The 17,132-nt window shown below is 41.6% G+C and overlaps 2 protein-coding genes across 2 annotated transcripts; one reads left to right on the top strand and one right to left on the bottom strand.

Annotated features, from left to right (window-relative positions):
• Positions 1 to 1,575: 1,575 nt before the first annotated feature.
• mrpl40 (mitochondrial ribosomal protein L40) lies at positions 1,576 to 11,152 on the top strand. The gene is made up of 4 exons (XM_060844071.1): positions 1,576 to 1,733; positions 4,641 to 4,724; positions 8,747 to 8,902; positions 10,752 to 11,152. The coding sequence occupies exons 1-4, from the start codon at positions 1,699 to 1,701 to the stop codon at positions 11,059 to 11,061; spliced, it is 585 nt and encodes a 194-aa protein (XP_060700054.1). The 5' UTR covers positions 1,576 to 1,698; the 3' UTR covers positions 11,062 to 11,152.
• A 1,459-nt stretch (positions 11,153 to 12,611) lies between these two features.
• On the bottom strand, positions 12,612 to 14,762 carry c24h22orf39 (chromosome 24 C22orf39 homolog). Its single transcript, XM_060844070.1, has 3 exons — positions 14,685 to 14,762; positions 14,173 to 14,340; positions 12,612 to 13,036 (listed from the first exon to the last, which is right to left on the bottom strand). The coding sequence occupies exons 1-3, from the start codon at positions 14,706 to 14,708 to the stop codon at positions 12,911 to 12,913; spliced, it is 318 nt and encodes a 105-aa protein (XP_060700053.1). The 5' UTR covers positions 14,709 to 14,762; the 3' UTR covers positions 12,612 to 12,910.
• Positions 14,763 to 17,132: the final 2,370 nt, after the last annotated feature.

The following is a 17,132-nucleotide window of genomic DNA, read 5'->3' as shown; positions in this document are numbered from 1 at the left end:
GGAAATAGTTTGTTTTGGGATTATGTTCAGCACGGACTGGCTGGACCGAAGGATCTGTTTCCATGCTGTATGACTCTGTGATGCCTGTGAATTGTTAATTGTCAGGAAAAGCCCATCAGGTTCATGAATGCGCCTTAGGAAAAGGAACTGCCTTCCTACCTGGTCTAGTCTACATGTGTTTCCAGACCCACAGCAATGTGGTTGATCCTTAACTGCCCTCTGGGCAATTAAGGATGGGAAAGAAATACTCAGCAACGTCGACATCCTGTGACTGAATAACAATGATCCATCTCCCTCAGAGCCAACTCTCAGAGTGAACAGATGCTCCGACAGTCCTGGTGCTGTGGGGCAGCAATGCTAACCACTGAGCCACTATGCTGTCTCCATAGACATCCTGCAGTGTGGAAGCAGCTTATTCAGCCCATCGAGCCCATGCTGACCCTCTGAAGAGCATCCAACTAATACGTACACCCTTACCCCTGCATTTAATAATATCACTAGAACATTGCCTTGTTTAATTATTCAATACCAGTCACAACTGGATCTGGCAAAACTGCAGGGGAGTTCTCCTGTCTGTTGCAAGCTGCACCCACTACTTGGCAAGCAAGTAGTCCTGTGATACAGCTTCATCTCATTTTTGGGCATGTCTGATATTGTTCCTGGCATGCCTTTCTGCAGACTTTATTGAACCAGGACTGCTCTCCCAGCTTGATAGTATTGGCAGAATATGCTGGGCCATGCGGATTGGATACAATTCTTCTGATTATGGCCTCTCATGATTACCCAGTTTCAATCAATTGAAAATCTGTCCCAATGAGCACTGTGGTAACTGCCAAAATAGGAGGTACACTCAATGTAATAACGGAACTTCGTGTCCACAGCATCTGTGCGCAGTCCTATTGGCACTGACATTGTCCATCACTACCTCAGGCAGACCCAGTCTAGCAGTTACATCCTTTTGGGCTAGGCCAATTCTTTGTGACCAGTAATGAAGTTCCCTAACGCATAATAGAATTAGTATTCAACCTGAAGGAATACTGATTCAACTGGTGGGGGAATCAGAATGTTTTCTTGCCCATATTCAACCAGAGACTTCATGGCATAAAGATAGTAAATTCCATAAATGGCATCAGTGAACCAAGTGAGATTTTAGGCTGCCTTTTAATTCCACATTCTTATTAAGTCAGATTTTGTCATCTGCTGTGTGGGATTCAAACCCATAACGTTATAAGCACAAACAAATTACTGCAAACATAGGTTGGACTCCAAACGTTAACTCTGTTTTCTCTCCACAGATGCTGCCAGACCTGCTGAGTTTCTCCAGCATTTCCTGTTCCAGTCATTGCTCAGGGGCTTTGAATGACTTTGAATCCAGTGACATAATCGCAATGCCACCGCTTCGCCAAACAAAAAAGCACCGTGTGCCTCATAATATAATTGACATAATAATTTAAGAACAGCAGTTCAATTTTGCAACAACCCCAGCTTTTGCTGAGACTCTTGGGTGGACTCGGAACATTCTGCGTGAACGTTGCACGCCAGTCGGACCGTATTTCCGTGACCATGAAACGCTGGTGCTGGTGCGTCGCTGAAAATGACTCGAGTGTGAGTGGAGACGGAGGCTGGCACTGGGGTAGAAGAGGGTTGGTGAAAGGTGGAGGGAGTGACCGGAGGAGGTGCTGGCTTCACACGGAGAATATGTCGTGGGGAGTGCGGCCGGCCTTTGGCCTGATGTAAGTATGTACTAGGTTTGGGATGGGAGAGGCTTTGGGTCAGTGAAGTGGTCTCTCTCTAGGAGGATTGTGAGGCCATTTCGCCAGCCTTTAGTGTCAAGCCCATGTGTAGGCAAAGGCCCATGAAATAAATGAAATAATTTGCATTTATATAGCGCCCACTAGTCTTTGGAATCACAACTGATGAAGTTTAGGTTGTGCCACATATGGCCCAACTTGATTTCACAAACAGCAACCGGATAACCAGGAAATAGGACTCTGTGACTGTTACGAATCTGAAATCAAAGCAGAAAATACTGGAAATATACAACAGGAGAGAAGCAGAGTTAACCTTTCAGATCTGCGGCCTTTCATCAGATAGAGAAAACTGTCATGGAGGCAGTGGTGTGTAATAATGTCACTTTTTTTTTCATTTGTTCATGGGATGTAGGCTTCTCTGGCTAGGCCATCACTTATTGCCCATCCCAGAGGGCAGATAAGAGTCCATCACATTTCTGTGGACCTGAAATGACATATAGGCCAAACCGGGTAAGAATGGCAGTTTCTTTCCCTAAAGGACATTAGTGAACCAGATTTTTTCCCCTGACTATCCACAATGGTTTCTTGGTCGTTATTAGTCTCTCCATACCAGATGTTGCAAAATTTACCATCAGCCATGGTAGAATTTAAACCCAGGTCGCTAGAACACTATCTGGGTCTCTGAATGAATAGTCTAGTGATAATGCCACTAAGCCAGCACCTCTCCTGTGTCTCCCATCTTGCTGGTCCAGTAATCAAGAACTAACTTTCTGGGGACAGGGGTTCAATCCTGCTGTGGTAGATGGTGAAATTTGAAATCAACATAAATCTGATTTTGTGGTGACAAAATAAAAAATCGATGATTGTTCAGGAAAAGAAGACTTGCATGTGACTCCAGACTCTCAGCAATGTGACTGACTCTTAACTGCCTCTGAATTGGCCTTGAGAACCAATTACGTCAAGGGCAACAGGGACTGGGTAACAAATGCAGACCTTGCCAGCGCACTACCATACTACAATGAAAACCAAGATCTTGAGCAAGGGTTGAGTGGATTTGAAAGACCAAACATTCAGGTTGGGTGACCATTTTGTCTGACCCACAGCTTTTGGTGGCCTTTCACTTTAATTCCACTTGCTCTCATTTCTACCCTTGACTTACTGCATTGTTCCAGTGAGGCTTATGCATTAGGAAAAGCAACTCATCTTTCAACTGGATACTTTACAGCCTTTAGAACATTGAGTTCAGTTATTTCATATCATAACCTCTTGTGTCATCAGTGCCATCTTTTTGCATTAGTTTCAGCCCAATTTGTCATGGAAAAGGCAGCATTCCTTCACTAGTACACTGGATGGTTAGCTTGAATTCTTGCCTTATGCCTCTGAAATGGCATTTGAATTGGCAACCCATGAATGAGGAAGTAAGAGAACTACAATGAGCCAATGCTGACATATAGATAGATAGGATAGTGAAGAGGCATTTGGTATGCTTTCCTTTATTGGTCAGAGTATTGAGTACAGGAGTTGGGAGGTCATGTTGCAGTTGTACAAGACATTGGTTGGGTCACTGTTGGAATATTGCTTCTGGTCTCCTTCCTATCGGAAAGATGTTGTGAAACTTGAAAGGGTTCAGAAAAGTTTTACAAGGATGTTGCCAGGGTTGGAGGATTTGAGCTATAGCGAGAGGCTGAATAGGCTGGGGCTGTTTTCCCTGGAGCGTCAGAAGCTGAGGGGTGATCTTATAGAGGTTTACAAAATTATGAGGGGCATAGATAGGATAAATAGACAAAGTCTTTTCCCTGGGGTCGGGGAATCCAGAGCTAGAGGGCATAGGTTTATGGTGAGAGGAGAAAGATATAAAAGAGACCCAAGGGGCAACTTTTTCATGCAGAGGGTGGTACGTGTATGGAATGAGCTGCCAGAGGATGTGATGGAGGCTGGTAAAATTGCAACATTTAAGAGGCATTTGGATGGGTATATGAATAGGAAGGGTTTGGAGGGATATGGGCCAGGTGCTGGCAGGTGGGACCAGATTGGGTTGGATATCTGGTCGGCTTGGACAGATTGGTTCGAAGGGTCTGTTTTCATGCTGTACATCTCTATGATTCTATGACTGTTGGAGGTACCTGAATTCATTGCCCTAAATCTGCCCTTTTGAGCAGATGTTTGAAGGGGGAAAGTAAGGAATGAGAGGAAGCTTCAGGATCGAGACTTTTCATTGTTGGATGGAAAGAACGATGAGACTTCCTGTGAACTAGGTAAGTGGAATATTCTAAAGGAGAACAGAATTATTAAATTTGTTGGAGATGAGAGGGAGGCAAGTTTATAAAATGTGGAACAAAAGAGATGGACTTAGAACAAAGTATGAGAACTGAGCCTTCAAACAACTAAAGTAAGAGGGAAGGTTAAGGCACAGATTGAGCTGGACAAGTGATGCAGAGGGGGATATATAATTGTTAGCAAAGGATAAAGTTAACTCCAGATCAACCAGGAGACTGCAAAGTACTGCAAGAGAGAGATGAAGCTGGAACTGGGATGCTGGACTTTTGCCTAGGCCTGAATAATCTTTGCTGCTGTTAGAGAAATGTTCAACTTATTGAGACAAGTAACCTAACAACACATTGATGAATGTGGATTTGACATTGCTGGCAGAGAATGGGCACAGCCCAGTGTCATCTGTGTTTGTACGTTGACAGAACTATGTTGTTGAGATACAATTGCTTAAAGCAGTCACATTTTTTCCCCTGGGTTCCTCTGGGCCAGTTTTTCATTTTCTTCATTCATATTGTCTCAGTTAGATACAGCTGTTAGGAGGTATTGACTTGTTGAAGCAACAATCAAATGTGTAGATCTCATCTGAAACCTAGAACAATATCTTTCCTTCTCTTCCAGTCCTCGTGCAGTATGGAATGCTTCTATTCGAGATAGTCACTGGCAGATATCCCTCTTGGGACTCCGAGCATCCTTACCAATGAGGTACAGTAAATCTTAAGACAAGCTGCAATCTTCCTGCATGTGTTGATTTGGAAAAAGCAATTGGTGCTGAACATTGTGCAGTCGTCAGAGAACATCCCATTTTCTTGCCTTTATAATGGGAGGGGCAATCATTGATAAAGCAGCTTCTTTACGTTAATTTGTGGGATGGGGGTTTTGCTGGCTGGCCAGCATTTTTTTGCCAATCCCTAACGATGGTAGCGCTAGGACACTAGACCTTGAGGAAGGTATGGGCCTTGTGATGCAGTATAGTGTTCCTGCCTCTGATCCAGAAGGCCTGGGTTCAAATCCCACTTGCTCCAGAGGTATGTAGTAGCATCTCTGAACATGTTGATTAGAAACTATCTAGAGCCTGAGGAACTCTTGTAGTGATGTCCTGGGACTGAGATGACTGACCTCCAGAAAGATAGTCATCTTCCTTTGGACTGAGTGTGACTCTACAGAATGATGCTTTCCAAAATTTCCATTTGAGAACGGTTTTGCTACTGTTCCTTGGTACCACATTGGGTCATAGAGATATACAGTACGGAGACAGACCCTTCAGTCCAACTCGTCCATGCTGACCAGATATCCCAAATTAATCTAGTCTCATTTGCCAGTACTTGGCCCATATCCCACTAAACCCTTCCTATTCATATACATGTCCAGATGCCTATGTTCTAATTGTACCAATCTCCACTACTTCCTCTGGCAGCTCATTCCATACATGCACCATCCTTTGTGTGGAAAAAGCTGCCCCATTGGTCCCTTTTAAATCTTCCCCTCTCACCCTAAACCTGTGCCCTGTAGTTCTGGACTCCGCCACCCCAGAGAAAAGATCACGCCCCTCATGATTTTATAAACCTCAATAAAGTCACCCCTCTGGCTCTGACGCTCCAGGGAAAAACACACTGCTTTGATATCAAGGACAGACACTTTCGACTTACCTCTAGAGTTTAAATCTTCTGACCACATTTGGACCTGGGCTGTAATGAGGTCTGGAGCTCAGTGAGCAAGTGAACTTGATTGCACCGCCAAAGATCCCTTCCGTCACTTTGCTGATGATTGAGTGTAAACTGATAGAGCAGTAGTTGGCCAGGTTGTTTCATCCTGCTTATTAGGTGAAAGTAGGGGCTGCAGATGTTGGAGATTAGAGTCAAGATTAGCGTAGTCCTGGAAAAGCACAGCACGTCAGGCAGCGTCCAAGGAGCAGGAAAATCGACCACTTCCTGATGAAGGACTCCTGCCGAAATGTCGATTTTTCCTGCTCCTCTAATGCTGCCTGGCCTGCTGTGCTTTTCCAGCACCACACTAATCTTGACTCTAATCCTGCTTATTGCCAACATGGAAAAGCTAGACCATTTTCCACAGTGTAGGGTCAGAGTCAGTGTCATATCTGTACTGGAACAGCATGACTAGAGTCACATTTAAGTTTGAAGCATGTCTCTTCAGTACCAATGCTGGAATGCAGCCAGGCCCCATAGCCTTTACAGTATTCAGTACCTTCAATAATTTCTCGATATTGCATGGAATGAACTGAAATGCCTGTGATGCTGATGACCTCTAGAGGAGGCTGAGATGGATCATCCACTTGGCACTTCTAACTGAAGATTGTTGCAAATACTGGGCCTTGTCTTTTGACCTGATGTGCTAGGCTCCCCATCATTGAGCATGGGAATATTTGTGACTCTACTCCTCCTCCAATGAGTTATTTTAATTGTCCATCACCACTTATAGCTGGACGAGGCAGCAGTGCAGAGCTTAGATCTGAACTGGTTGTTGTGGTATCACTACTCATAGAGTCAGTCTTTGTTTGTTGATTCTGCTGTTTTAGCATAGAATAGTCCTGAGTTCACCAGGTTATTTCCTCATTTTTAGACATGTTTGATAACATTCCTGGCATACCCTGCTGCATTCTTTAGTAAACTAGAGTTGATCCCAGGTTTATAAGCAATTGTATTGTTGGGGGTGGGGAATACCAGGTCATGAGGCTCCAAAATGTGATTCAACAAAATTATCCTGCTGCTAAAGGCCTCAATCACCTCCTGATTCCCAGTTTGAAGTTGTGAAATCTGTTCAAAATATATACCATTTAGCTCAAAGGTAGTGTCACACCATGATGGAGGGTATCCTCAATATGAAGACACCACAATGACTACACTGTGCCACACCACTGCATCTGCAGCAGTTAAACTGGTGCGAATGAAGACACGTGGATTTTTCCTTTATATCGATCCCCACAGTACCTGCCACTCACAGTCTAGCAACTGTGTCCTTTAGGACTCAGCCAGCCTGATTGGTGATGGTGCTACTGAGGCTGTCTATCTCACGGACATTGAAGTCCCCCATCCAGAGTACTTTCTGTGAGTTTGCTACCCTCCGTGCTTCTTTCAGTTAGTGCTCATGCAGTAGGTGGTAATTAGGAGGTTCCTTTGTCCATGTTAGTCATGATGTTATGAGACTTTTGGGGTCTGGAATTAATATTGAGGGCTCCCAGGGCAACTCCTTCCTGAGTGTATACTACTGTGACATCAAACTCTGGTTTGTCCTGTTGGTGGAACATGAGTGGATTGTCTGGGATGTTGTAAGATGAGGTTCTGTGCATATCACTATGTCAGACTGTTACATGGCCAATCTGTGGGTCAGCTCACCCAATTTTGTCACAAGCCATTGGATGTTAGCAAGGAGGACTTGGCAGGGTCAATAGGACTCTACTTGCCGTTGTTGTTTCTGGCGTCCAGGTTAATGCTGTGTCATCCAACTGTGTCCATTCCTTTCCTTGGAGTCTGTAGCAATTTGATACAATTGCTGACTTGCCACATTGTTTCAGAAGGCAGTTGTGAGTCAGCCACTTGCTGTGGGTCTGGAGTGAAATATGAACAAACCAGGTGAGGACAGCAGAACATACTTCCTTGAAGGACATTAGTGAACCAGATGGGTTTTTACAACAAACAAGAGTGGTTCCATGATCACCGTTAGACCGCTTCTTAATTCAGATTTATCAATTTAACTTCTTCATTAGTAGTGATTACTACTACTGCCTTTCCCTGTGAAATGCCCTGGGACACTTTATTACATTAAAGGTAACTCTTGAATAAATACCTGAATAATAAACACCTAAATAATCGGCAAAAACATTCAGTGAAGAAGAATCTATGTATGAGTTTCTGTTTGAAATCATTTAAAGCTACCTGAATCATCACATTCAGTAGTTAGTGTTTGAATGGATAAATTTAGTACAAAAAAAGTATACTGTGCACATTAGATTCTAAAGAATAACTGAAGTAGGACAGCACAGTGGCTAGCCCTGCTGCCTCACAGCGCCAAGGACCCACATTCAATTCCAGCCTCAGGCAAATTTCCGTGTCTGCGAGGGTTTCCTCCCAGGTGTTCCAGTTTCCTCCCACAGCCCAGAGATGTGCAGGTTGTGTGAACTGACCATGCTAAATTCCCCACAATGTTCAGGGTAGGTGCATCAGTCAGGGGTAAATACAGACAAATAGGCTAGGGGAATGAGTTTGGGGTGGGTTACTCTTCGGAGGGTTGGTGAGAACTTGTTGGGCCAAATGGGCTGTTTCCACACTGAAAGGGTTCTATTCTATTCTGTGAAATAACTAATAGTGCTCTGTAATAAAGCAAAATTCTGAGGTTGCTGGAAATGTAAATGTTGCAGGAAATGTAAATGTTGCACGTCAACTTATTTAAGGGTTCTAACCTGGCCCATTTTGAGAGAAAAAAAATAATGAGTATGCATCTTTGGAAATGAGATGCTGTCAATCACTTTTCAGCAATTTCATTCATTTGCAGAGGTCAGAAAGCAAAACATACAGGTTAGCTGAATAAAACCAAGGCATTTGGCTTGGGAACAGAAGGGGCATTATAAAAATAAAATATTGAAAAGGCATGAAAATTATAACTCCCCTTTCAATCTCATCCTGAAATCATTGCATCAAAGGGTATTGTGCCTGTGTGAGGAAGGTGTAGCCAATGTTAATGCTTCAATGTTGCAAGCAATTATTTTGCAGAGCTGAACCCAAGAAAAAGAAGAAAATAGATCCCAAAAGAGAACAGGCAGCGAGAGAGCGCCTGCGAAAAAGACTAAAGAAGTTGGAACGTGTTCCCCCAGAGCTGATCCCAATTGAAGATTTTAACACTCCAACGAAGTTACTTGATGAATCAAGGTTTGTGTTATGCGACAGAAATCTAAAAGATTATATAGTTCCAAAAGGCAAAATGATCTTCTCTGAATATACTGGTTTGGTCAGGAAATTAGGCTCCTTTGTGGTTGTTTTGTTTTCTCATAATAATTTTAAACTCCTAACATAAATAGAAGTTCAACTTCTAAACATTTAAAATGGCATATATGCCAATGCTTAGGACAAAGTTAGCCTGTAGGAAAGGCCACTTTTTAAAAAAAAAATTCCCTCCTGAGATTTGGGCATTGCTAACATTTATTGCCAATTCCTAATTGTCATCAAAGGTGATAGTGAACCACTTTGCTGAACTGTTAAAATTTTCAGAGCTTACAAGTGTACATTTAAGCATCTATTTATTCCACATATTGGGCTTCACAATGCAGGTGGTAGAAGAGGCTTTTTCATTGCTAAGTACCTGACACACACAAAAACCAATCACCATGCTAATGAATATCCCGCACAATCCAAATAAATACCTGACATTTATACCTCATACAATTTCACTTTTTATCCATAATTATATATAGAGAAGTCTTGTTGCGATACAGCACATGTTTTGTGCATAATCCCAACATTTGGTTAAATTCTTTGTGTTGGGAGCCAACTGTTGAAAGGCTGGTTAAAGTTTTTGTTCTTTTAGTGAGTTGTAAATACTCATTCTGAACAATTGTGTTTCAGTGTTGGATTTGTTTTGTTGTGTGGCTGAAAGAGTGAATTCTCCAACTTGGACTGCTTTTTCTTGTAAGAGTGGTCTTGTACCATCAGCATTGTTCATCTTCCTCCAGTTGAATGAATCCACATCTGAACTAAGGAGAGAAGAATAATGGGTCCAAGGTGTAGATGAAAGAGGGAAAATCAAATCAAGTGAGGATATTGTATTTAGATGAGATGGAATTAGGCAGTAAGTGCAGGTGAAGACAGAAAAGTGAATTCAGAGATCAGGTGGCTATGAAGTTTGGTACAAGTAACTGATAAGTTGGTCCAGACCCTCCAATTTATAACTAAATAGGACTTTTGTACATCTCAACCCCCAGCTTTGAGCTCAGTGGGACACCAGTAGAGCTGCACTCTATTCAGATGCTGCCCTTCAGATAATCCATTCAACTGAAACTCTGTCTGCTCCCAAGGCGTAACTTGAAGAAAATAATTTGAAGTTCTGCATCTCTCAGTCCATTCATTAAGTGAAAATGCAGTGTCTATTGTAACCAAGTAACAATGATCATAACGTACACAAGACTCCAGTCAGCTGAATGATCAATCTGTTTTTAGTACTATTTTTAAGGAAGGCATAACTACTCATTTGTTTTTCAATTAATAGAAATAGAATTCTCACTGAAATATTGACCAGTATTTATCTTCAATTAATATTATTGAAGCAGATTATTTGGTTATCATCACATTGCTGTTTGTGGAAGTTGACTGTTGCATTCATACACTAGAACACTGACTGCCTTTCAAAAGTATTTCATGAGTTGTAAATTGTTTTGAGACATTCTGAAGTTTGTGAAAAATACTTTATAAATGCAAAGCTTGATTTGTTTTCTGAATGAATTCTGGTGTCTTTCCTTAATCAACAGTAGACTGGCAGGTCATTTATCACACTGTTTGTGGAACCTTGCTGTGCACTAAATGTTCATTATTTTGGTCCCAATAGTCATTTCACTTCCAAATAATTAAATATCTGTAGTAGTGTACTTCAATGGTATTTCTGAGAAATAACAATTGTGAATGCATATGTTGAAATTGCATTGGTTCAGCTCAAACTGCAATGTGAATATTGTTTTTAAAAGCACATAGAGCCCAAATAAAGTTTTGCTGTGTGTGATGCCTACAGAGTCCGCGATCCTCCGAAGCTTAAAATGGAAGAGAGTGAGAGGCGAGCACTTCTGATGAAAGAGTGGTCACGTTATAAGCAAAAAGAACACGATAGAGAAGCTGAAATGATCCAGTCCATGATTAAGGCACAGCAACAGGCCCTGCAGGAACTGCGGCTTGAATCAGAACAGTTGTACCAGGCTGCCATTAAACAGGACCAAGGACTCTTTCCATTGGAGTTGCAAGGATGCAGTTTTACTCCTCCCATTGCCGACTACCAAGCACCTGATGGAAAATATAGAGATATCACTAAAGTCTACACTCAATGACATGTATCAAATACTTGCTTGTGGTTTGGCATTTCAAACTGATTTTTTTTCCTAAATAAAGGGAATATTGACATGTAAATGTCAAACAACACTTGCAGTATTAATTTTTAACACATTTTACAAGTTTCTAGGAAGAATGCTAGGTTTTATAAGGTTAAGTTTGTAATTTCTTTTGTGATAGTTACAAGGCAGCAGAAATACCTCAGTGCAATAGCAAGGACAACTATGTAACAATGTGCAGGTTACAAATTGTGGTTCTCGCCTTATCGGTATAGTCAAGTGACTTTAGTAGTGAATAAAAAAAATTGAAGTCCTTCAGAGTAAAACTAATTTTACAAATTTCACTTGTAGAAATGTGCTGGTTTTCAGTGCCTGCATTGTCGTCACTTCATGCAAACCCAGAGTGTTTTTCCCTTTTTCTGAAGTCATCAGGATGTAAGAATGGTATTACAGATGGGACATCATTAACTGAAAAGCAGTAGTCTGTATATTATGCTGTTAAAGTCATACTGGAAAATTAAATGACTTTGAGGTAGGACCATGAGAGACAGAATCTTCTGCAGATTAAAAATATTAAAGTGTCATTTTGTTTTACATATGATTGTGCAAGTGTGACTTAAGGTATATTCGGGTTAAATGTAGACATATTGTTTGAATAGCTTTGGGAAAAGAATTAGTAATATTAAGGGATGATGTTAGCCAATATATTTATCCTTGTCAGAATTCTATTCAAATTTTCATATCAGAGCATTAAAAACAATTGAGATATTTAGACCAGCAGCAGTTGTTTCATAAAATTATGATGAATATTCCTTTATTTAGCAGGTATATTTTATTTATATATAATTAAATCCAGGAAAGCAATGATGTAATGTTACTGGAGTAAATATCCAGCCCCCAGCCTAATGTTCTAGGGACATAAGTTTCATTCCTATCATGCAAGATGGTCAAATTGGAATTCAATAAAATCTAGAATACAAAAAACAAAATAGCCTAGTGGCAGCCATGTAACTACTGTCAATTGTCATTAAAACAAAATCTGTCAGGTTCACTAATAACCTTTTAGGGAAGTAAATCTGCCACCCATACCCCTAGTCAGGGCCTACTTGTGATTCCAGATCCACAACAAAGGCATTGATTTAACTATTCTTTGGACAATAACTGATGGCCAAACCAGTGACTTCTTTGGTCTGGGAATAAACAAAGAGAAATATTGTTTTTATCAGAATGATTACAATAAGGAATGTATGTTTATGATAAATTGTTGCCTCACACCTATGACAGTTTGCAATTTGTGCATGAGCTTAAGAGCTTCCTCTGGTTTCGTGCTCCGTGTTGAATCAATAACGGTGCCTGGTCTTGGTTCAGCCCACACCCAAAACAGTTCTTCCAAGTGAAATCTGCGCTGGTGTCCTTTTTGGCATTGGTTCCCTTCCTAGCTCCCAACCCAAGTTGTGTAAGAAATTAAGACCCAATCTCAATTTCAAGTAAATCTTGGATACCTCTCTGAGCATCTCACAGACCTAACAAACATTCACAAGAACCTGAAGTTAAATTAAATTAATATGCTGGCAGTTTATTTATTGAAAACACCTTTGCTGCAGCATAACAGGATGTGACAGTCAGACGGTTATATAACATTCCGATTACCATCTCCAGTGAGTTCCTATAAAATGAATCCAGGTTAAATAGTAGTCTCAAGACTCAAAGCTGCTTCCAACTGGATTCCCTTAAAACCAGTGTTATATAGGACACTGCAGAGTGAAGTGGACATGCTCACAAAGGCTCTATTGCAGCACCTGCTGACTATTGTGATCCTAGATGTGATCCGAGATATGATCAACTCCAACTATTTCTCTTCTTTGTCACTTAGGGGCAGCTGCCATTCAGCTGGTGGATCTTTCCTCATTGCCCAGATTGGAAAGTGTATCTTTTGTTCTTCTAACCTCCTCTTCTCACTCTCACATAAAGCTGTCTGTAAATTTAAAACAAGTTTGCAGTTAGATCCACAATAGTAACATCAGACTTAAAAACTAAAACTGGTATAGAAAAAGTTTGTAACATTACCCAAGATCATCTATTTCCACTTCTACAACAGCTTATCTGTTTCTGAAACCCATATTTATGCTTTTAAGTCTAGTGTTTTCAATGCACTTCATAAATTATATCCCACATACAATTTTCTGTAAAAATGCTGCTGCCTGTGCTAAACTCATAGCAAGTTTAATTTGCTTTATCACCCATTCCCAGTGAAATGTTTTAACTTTAAAATTCTTATCCTGGTTTACAAATCCTCCCATGGCCTCTTCTCCCTCTCTAGTCTCTTCTATCTTCACAAGGTTCATATCTATGCTCCTCTAATTCAGAATATTGTCCATTTCCAATTTTAATAAGGCCATCACTGTCTTTAATATACTGTCCTCATTTAAGACAATCCTTAAAAACCTGCCTCTTTAAATAAGCTTTTGGCCATGGCATAATATTATATGGCTTTTTGTTTTACAATGCTTCTGTGAAACATCTTGGTGCATTTTACATAATAAGGATGTTGGAAATCTAAAATTTAAAAAAACCGGAGAAACTCCGCACATCTGGCTGCATCTGTGGAGAGACAAAGAGTTAACATTTGAGTCCAGTATGACTTTGTTTGTTGAATGTTTTATTGATCTATAGACTTTAAATAATTACTGTGCAACTTATATTTTGGGTAACTGGAACTATCTTTCCAGAGTTTGTACCAAGATTCACAATACCTACTGGGACCTCCAGCTAGAGATTGTGTCAACTGTGATGCCCATCTCAAACATATCCCAACAATATGCATTTAAACATCATGGGGCAAGATTGGAAAAAGATATGAGGCCTCCCAGAGAAACACTCATTCATAGAGTTTATGCATTTAAAAATACAACTTCAATTGGATGGCTGTAGCTGCTCGGACATTTGCATCAAGCAGAACTCTGCCTTCAGAAGAGGATAGAAATGTCACAGAATAAGCAGCAAAATAGGGATTCAGGTAAGTCAATAAACTGCATGGTTCTGAAATTCAGGGTGATATTAGGTTAAATCCAAATATATTGAACATGTAATATTTGTACATAAAAGTCTCACCTTAGCTTCAGTAGACTTAAAGTGTTCCCATTCCATGCAACTTTTGTAATCTTTCTTCCACTGTTTACACAAGGGGAACTTTCCATACGTGTAATAGTGATGGAAGAGATTTCTCAGACTCCGGCAGTGTTTCCACTCACTCCGATAATCATCGCACGCCCGAGGAGGCTGGAATGACATGATAGGCAGTGAGAAGTCAGGATTGTTTAACGAACTACCTTATCTCCGTAAACTAAATTAGTAAAGGGTTATTGTCAACTTCAATATCTAGAATTTAGACTCTCCGCAGTAAAATATAGCAAAGCCGTGTTTGTGGTAATACTGACTGAATGAGCGCAGTCCTGACTTCAGAGAGCACTGAGCATCTAGACATGTCGAATGGAGAAACTAGGTCATTTAACCTTTGCACTTGATGTCCAACTACTTTCTATTATAATAGAATGCAAAGCTATAGTGAAATATCCTCCCTGGAACCTTATCCCAGTTTGGCCCCAGTCAAGGCCCTCACTCACTCTCCAGAACTCCCCATCCGCCATCCTTCCGCTTTGACTGACAGCGTCCACGTTATTAGCAGTTTGACCAATAAACGGTCAGGGGTGGAACCACGACACCAGCCCCGGAAGGAAGATTCACCAATCAGCGTTAGCTTAACCATGATGTATTAATATTCACAAGGCAGCCAGCCGTTCAACCTATGGACGGGACGGCGCTGGCTCGATTGTGACGTCACCGCCCCAGACAGTCCTGTCCAATCAAGTCAAGAACAATTTACTGCAGAGTTTGGAACCTGGACTGAAAACAACAAATGCTTCAGATCACAGCGGGTCAGACAGCATCCATAGAGAGAGAGAGAGCAAGCTAACGTTCCGAGTCTAGATGGTTCTTCATGAGATGCTGTTAGTTCAAAGTTTGTGCAAAGATTTGTAGCTCGGTGCTCATTGTTGTGGTTCTGTTCGCTGAGCTGGGAATTTGTGTTGCAGACGTTTCGTCCCCTGTCTATCCTTAGTAGACACACACAGGGATGACAAGCAACATGAGTTCAACTGGGACAACACTACGATTATAGGAGAAAATGAGGACTGCAGATGCTGGAGATCAGAGCTGAAAAATGTGTTGCTGGAAAAGCGCAGCAGGTCAGACAGCATCCAAGGAGCAGGAGAATCGACGTTTCAGGAAACCGATTATAAGACAAGCCAAACAGAGAACAGCCAGGGAATTCCTAGAGGCATGGCGCTCATCTACAGATTCTATCAACAAACACATCGACCTGGACCCAATATACCGGCCACTGCAGCGGACAGCTGGAACTGACAACCGGAAGCACAAAGAGAAAAACCACTATAAATGCCGGTGGAAACATCACAGAAGCGCTTCACAGGAGGCTACCAAGCACTGAGGATGTCACCTAGACAGGAGACAAAACGTCTGCAACACAAATTCCCAGCTCGGCGAACAGAACCACAAAATGCACTTAGTTCCAGCATTTGTGTTTTCAATCCATTCAAGTCGGTGAGGGGCATGTTGGAAAATGGAATTAGGCATTGAAAATAGTTAGAGGTTTATTTGGAAGCAGAAGCTTTCGGAGCACCTGGTGGTTGTGGAGAAGATCATGCTCACAGAATTTATTGCCAATCGAGTCCAGTGCCATGGAAATGTGATACAATAAACAATGTCAGATTAAAACTTTCATCTTTTATAGTGGGATAGGGTGGTTTCTGTTCTTTGATATGTAAATTCCAGAATATCTTTTAAATTACATTCTCAAGATGGCTTAGCTTTTTAAACAATAGGTGTGAAGTCTGTCTGTGTCCCAATGTTATGTCAGACTGACAAACCCTCTGTAGATTTTAAAGCGTTTTACATGGATTCATGCAGCAAAATAAAATGTAATTCTGCAAAAACAATTCACCCATGAGCTTATATGTGCACGCATGTAGGAGTGATAGATTGAGTGTGCGTGTGAGTGCACGGGATAGAGTGTATGTGTCAGCTTAGTTATGTATGTGTGTGTGTGGGATGGGGTGTGTGTGTGTCACTGAGTGCGGGGGGTGTATGTGTATCCAAATGAAATAGAGCTTGTGTATGAGGTAGGGTCGGCATCGGTGTGAGTATGTAGGAGCGTGTGTGTGCGTGTGTGAGAAAGAGTGTATTGTGCAGTGGGGTCACCTTTAGTGTGATATGAACCCGAGGTTCCAGTTGAAGCCACTCCCATTCGTACCGAACTTTGCGATCAGCTTCTGCTCAGCCACTTTGCGTTATTGCTTGTTCTGAAGTCTGCTTTGGAGGATGGTCACCAGAAGGTCCAAGGCCAAATGTCCCTGACCGCTGATGTGTTCCCTGACTGGGAGGGAACACTCCTGTCTGGTGATTGTTGTGCAGTGTCCATTCAACTGCTGTCATAGCATCTGCTTGGTCTCACCAATGTACCATGCCTCAGGGCTTCCTTGCCTGCAACATATGAAATAGACCACTTTGGCCAAGTCAATGAATACTCGCTGCATACATGGTGGAATGTGTCCACATGTGTAATGGTGTTACCTGTGTCGATATTCTTGCAGGAGCTGCTCTGGCAGGGTTTTACAATGTTGTTGTCCTGAAGGCTAGGCAGCTTGCTATGAATCATGATCCGTTTAAGGTTTGGTAGTTGTTTAAAGGCGAGAAGAGGAGACGCAGGAAAGGTCTTGGCGAGGTGCTAGTCCTCATTGATAATGTGTTGCAGGCTGCGAAGAACATGGCATAGTCGTTCAGCTCCCAGGAGTACTGGACGATGAAGGATACCCTATCAGTTGCAGCCTGTGTCTGTATTCTGAGTACATTATTATGGATTCTCACTTTGGCAAGTTGGAACTGGCAGTCAATGAGTTGAGCATCATACCCTGTTCTTATGGGGGCATCCCTTGAGCACTTTTAAGTGTCCGACATTTTCCTCCTCACCTGAACAGATCCTGTACATGCAGAGG

The sequence above is a fragment of the Hemiscyllium ocellatum genome, chromosome 24 (genome assembly GCF_020745735.1).
Source record: "Hemiscyllium ocellatum isolate sHemOce1 chromosome 24, sHemOce1.pat.X.cur, whole genome shotgun sequence".
Classification (NCBI taxonomy): Eukaryota; Metazoa; Chordata; class Chondrichthyes; order Orectolobiformes; family Hemiscylliidae; genus Hemiscyllium; species Hemiscyllium ocellatum.
Note: the sequence above shows the minus strand (reverse complement) of the source record. Positions and strands in the feature narration are given on the sequence as shown.

Coding starts and splice junctions, on each gene's coding strand:
- c24h22orf39 (XM_060844070.1), bottom strand. CDS start 14,708: ATGGCGGATGGGGAGTTCTGGAGA. Junction 14,341..14,684: donor CGGATGGGGAGTTCTGGAGA/GTGAGTGAGGGC, acceptor ATGTCATTCCAG/CCTCCTCGGGCGTGCGATGA. Junction 13,037..14,172: donor TTAAGTCTACTGAAGCTAAG/GTGAGACTTTTA, acceptor TTAAATTTACAG/ACAGCTTTATGTGAGAGTGA.
- mrpl40 (XM_060844071.1), top strand. CDS start 1,699: ATGTCGTGGGGAGTGCGGCCGGCCTTTGGCCTGAT. Junction 4,725..8,746: donor CGAGCATCCTTACCAATGAG/GTACAGTAAATC, acceptor ATTATTTTGCAG/AGCTGAACCCAAGAAAAAGA. Junction 8,903..10,751: donor AAGTTACTTGATGAATCAAG/GTTTGTGTTATG, acceptor TGATGCCTACAG/AGTCCGCGATCCTCCGAAGC.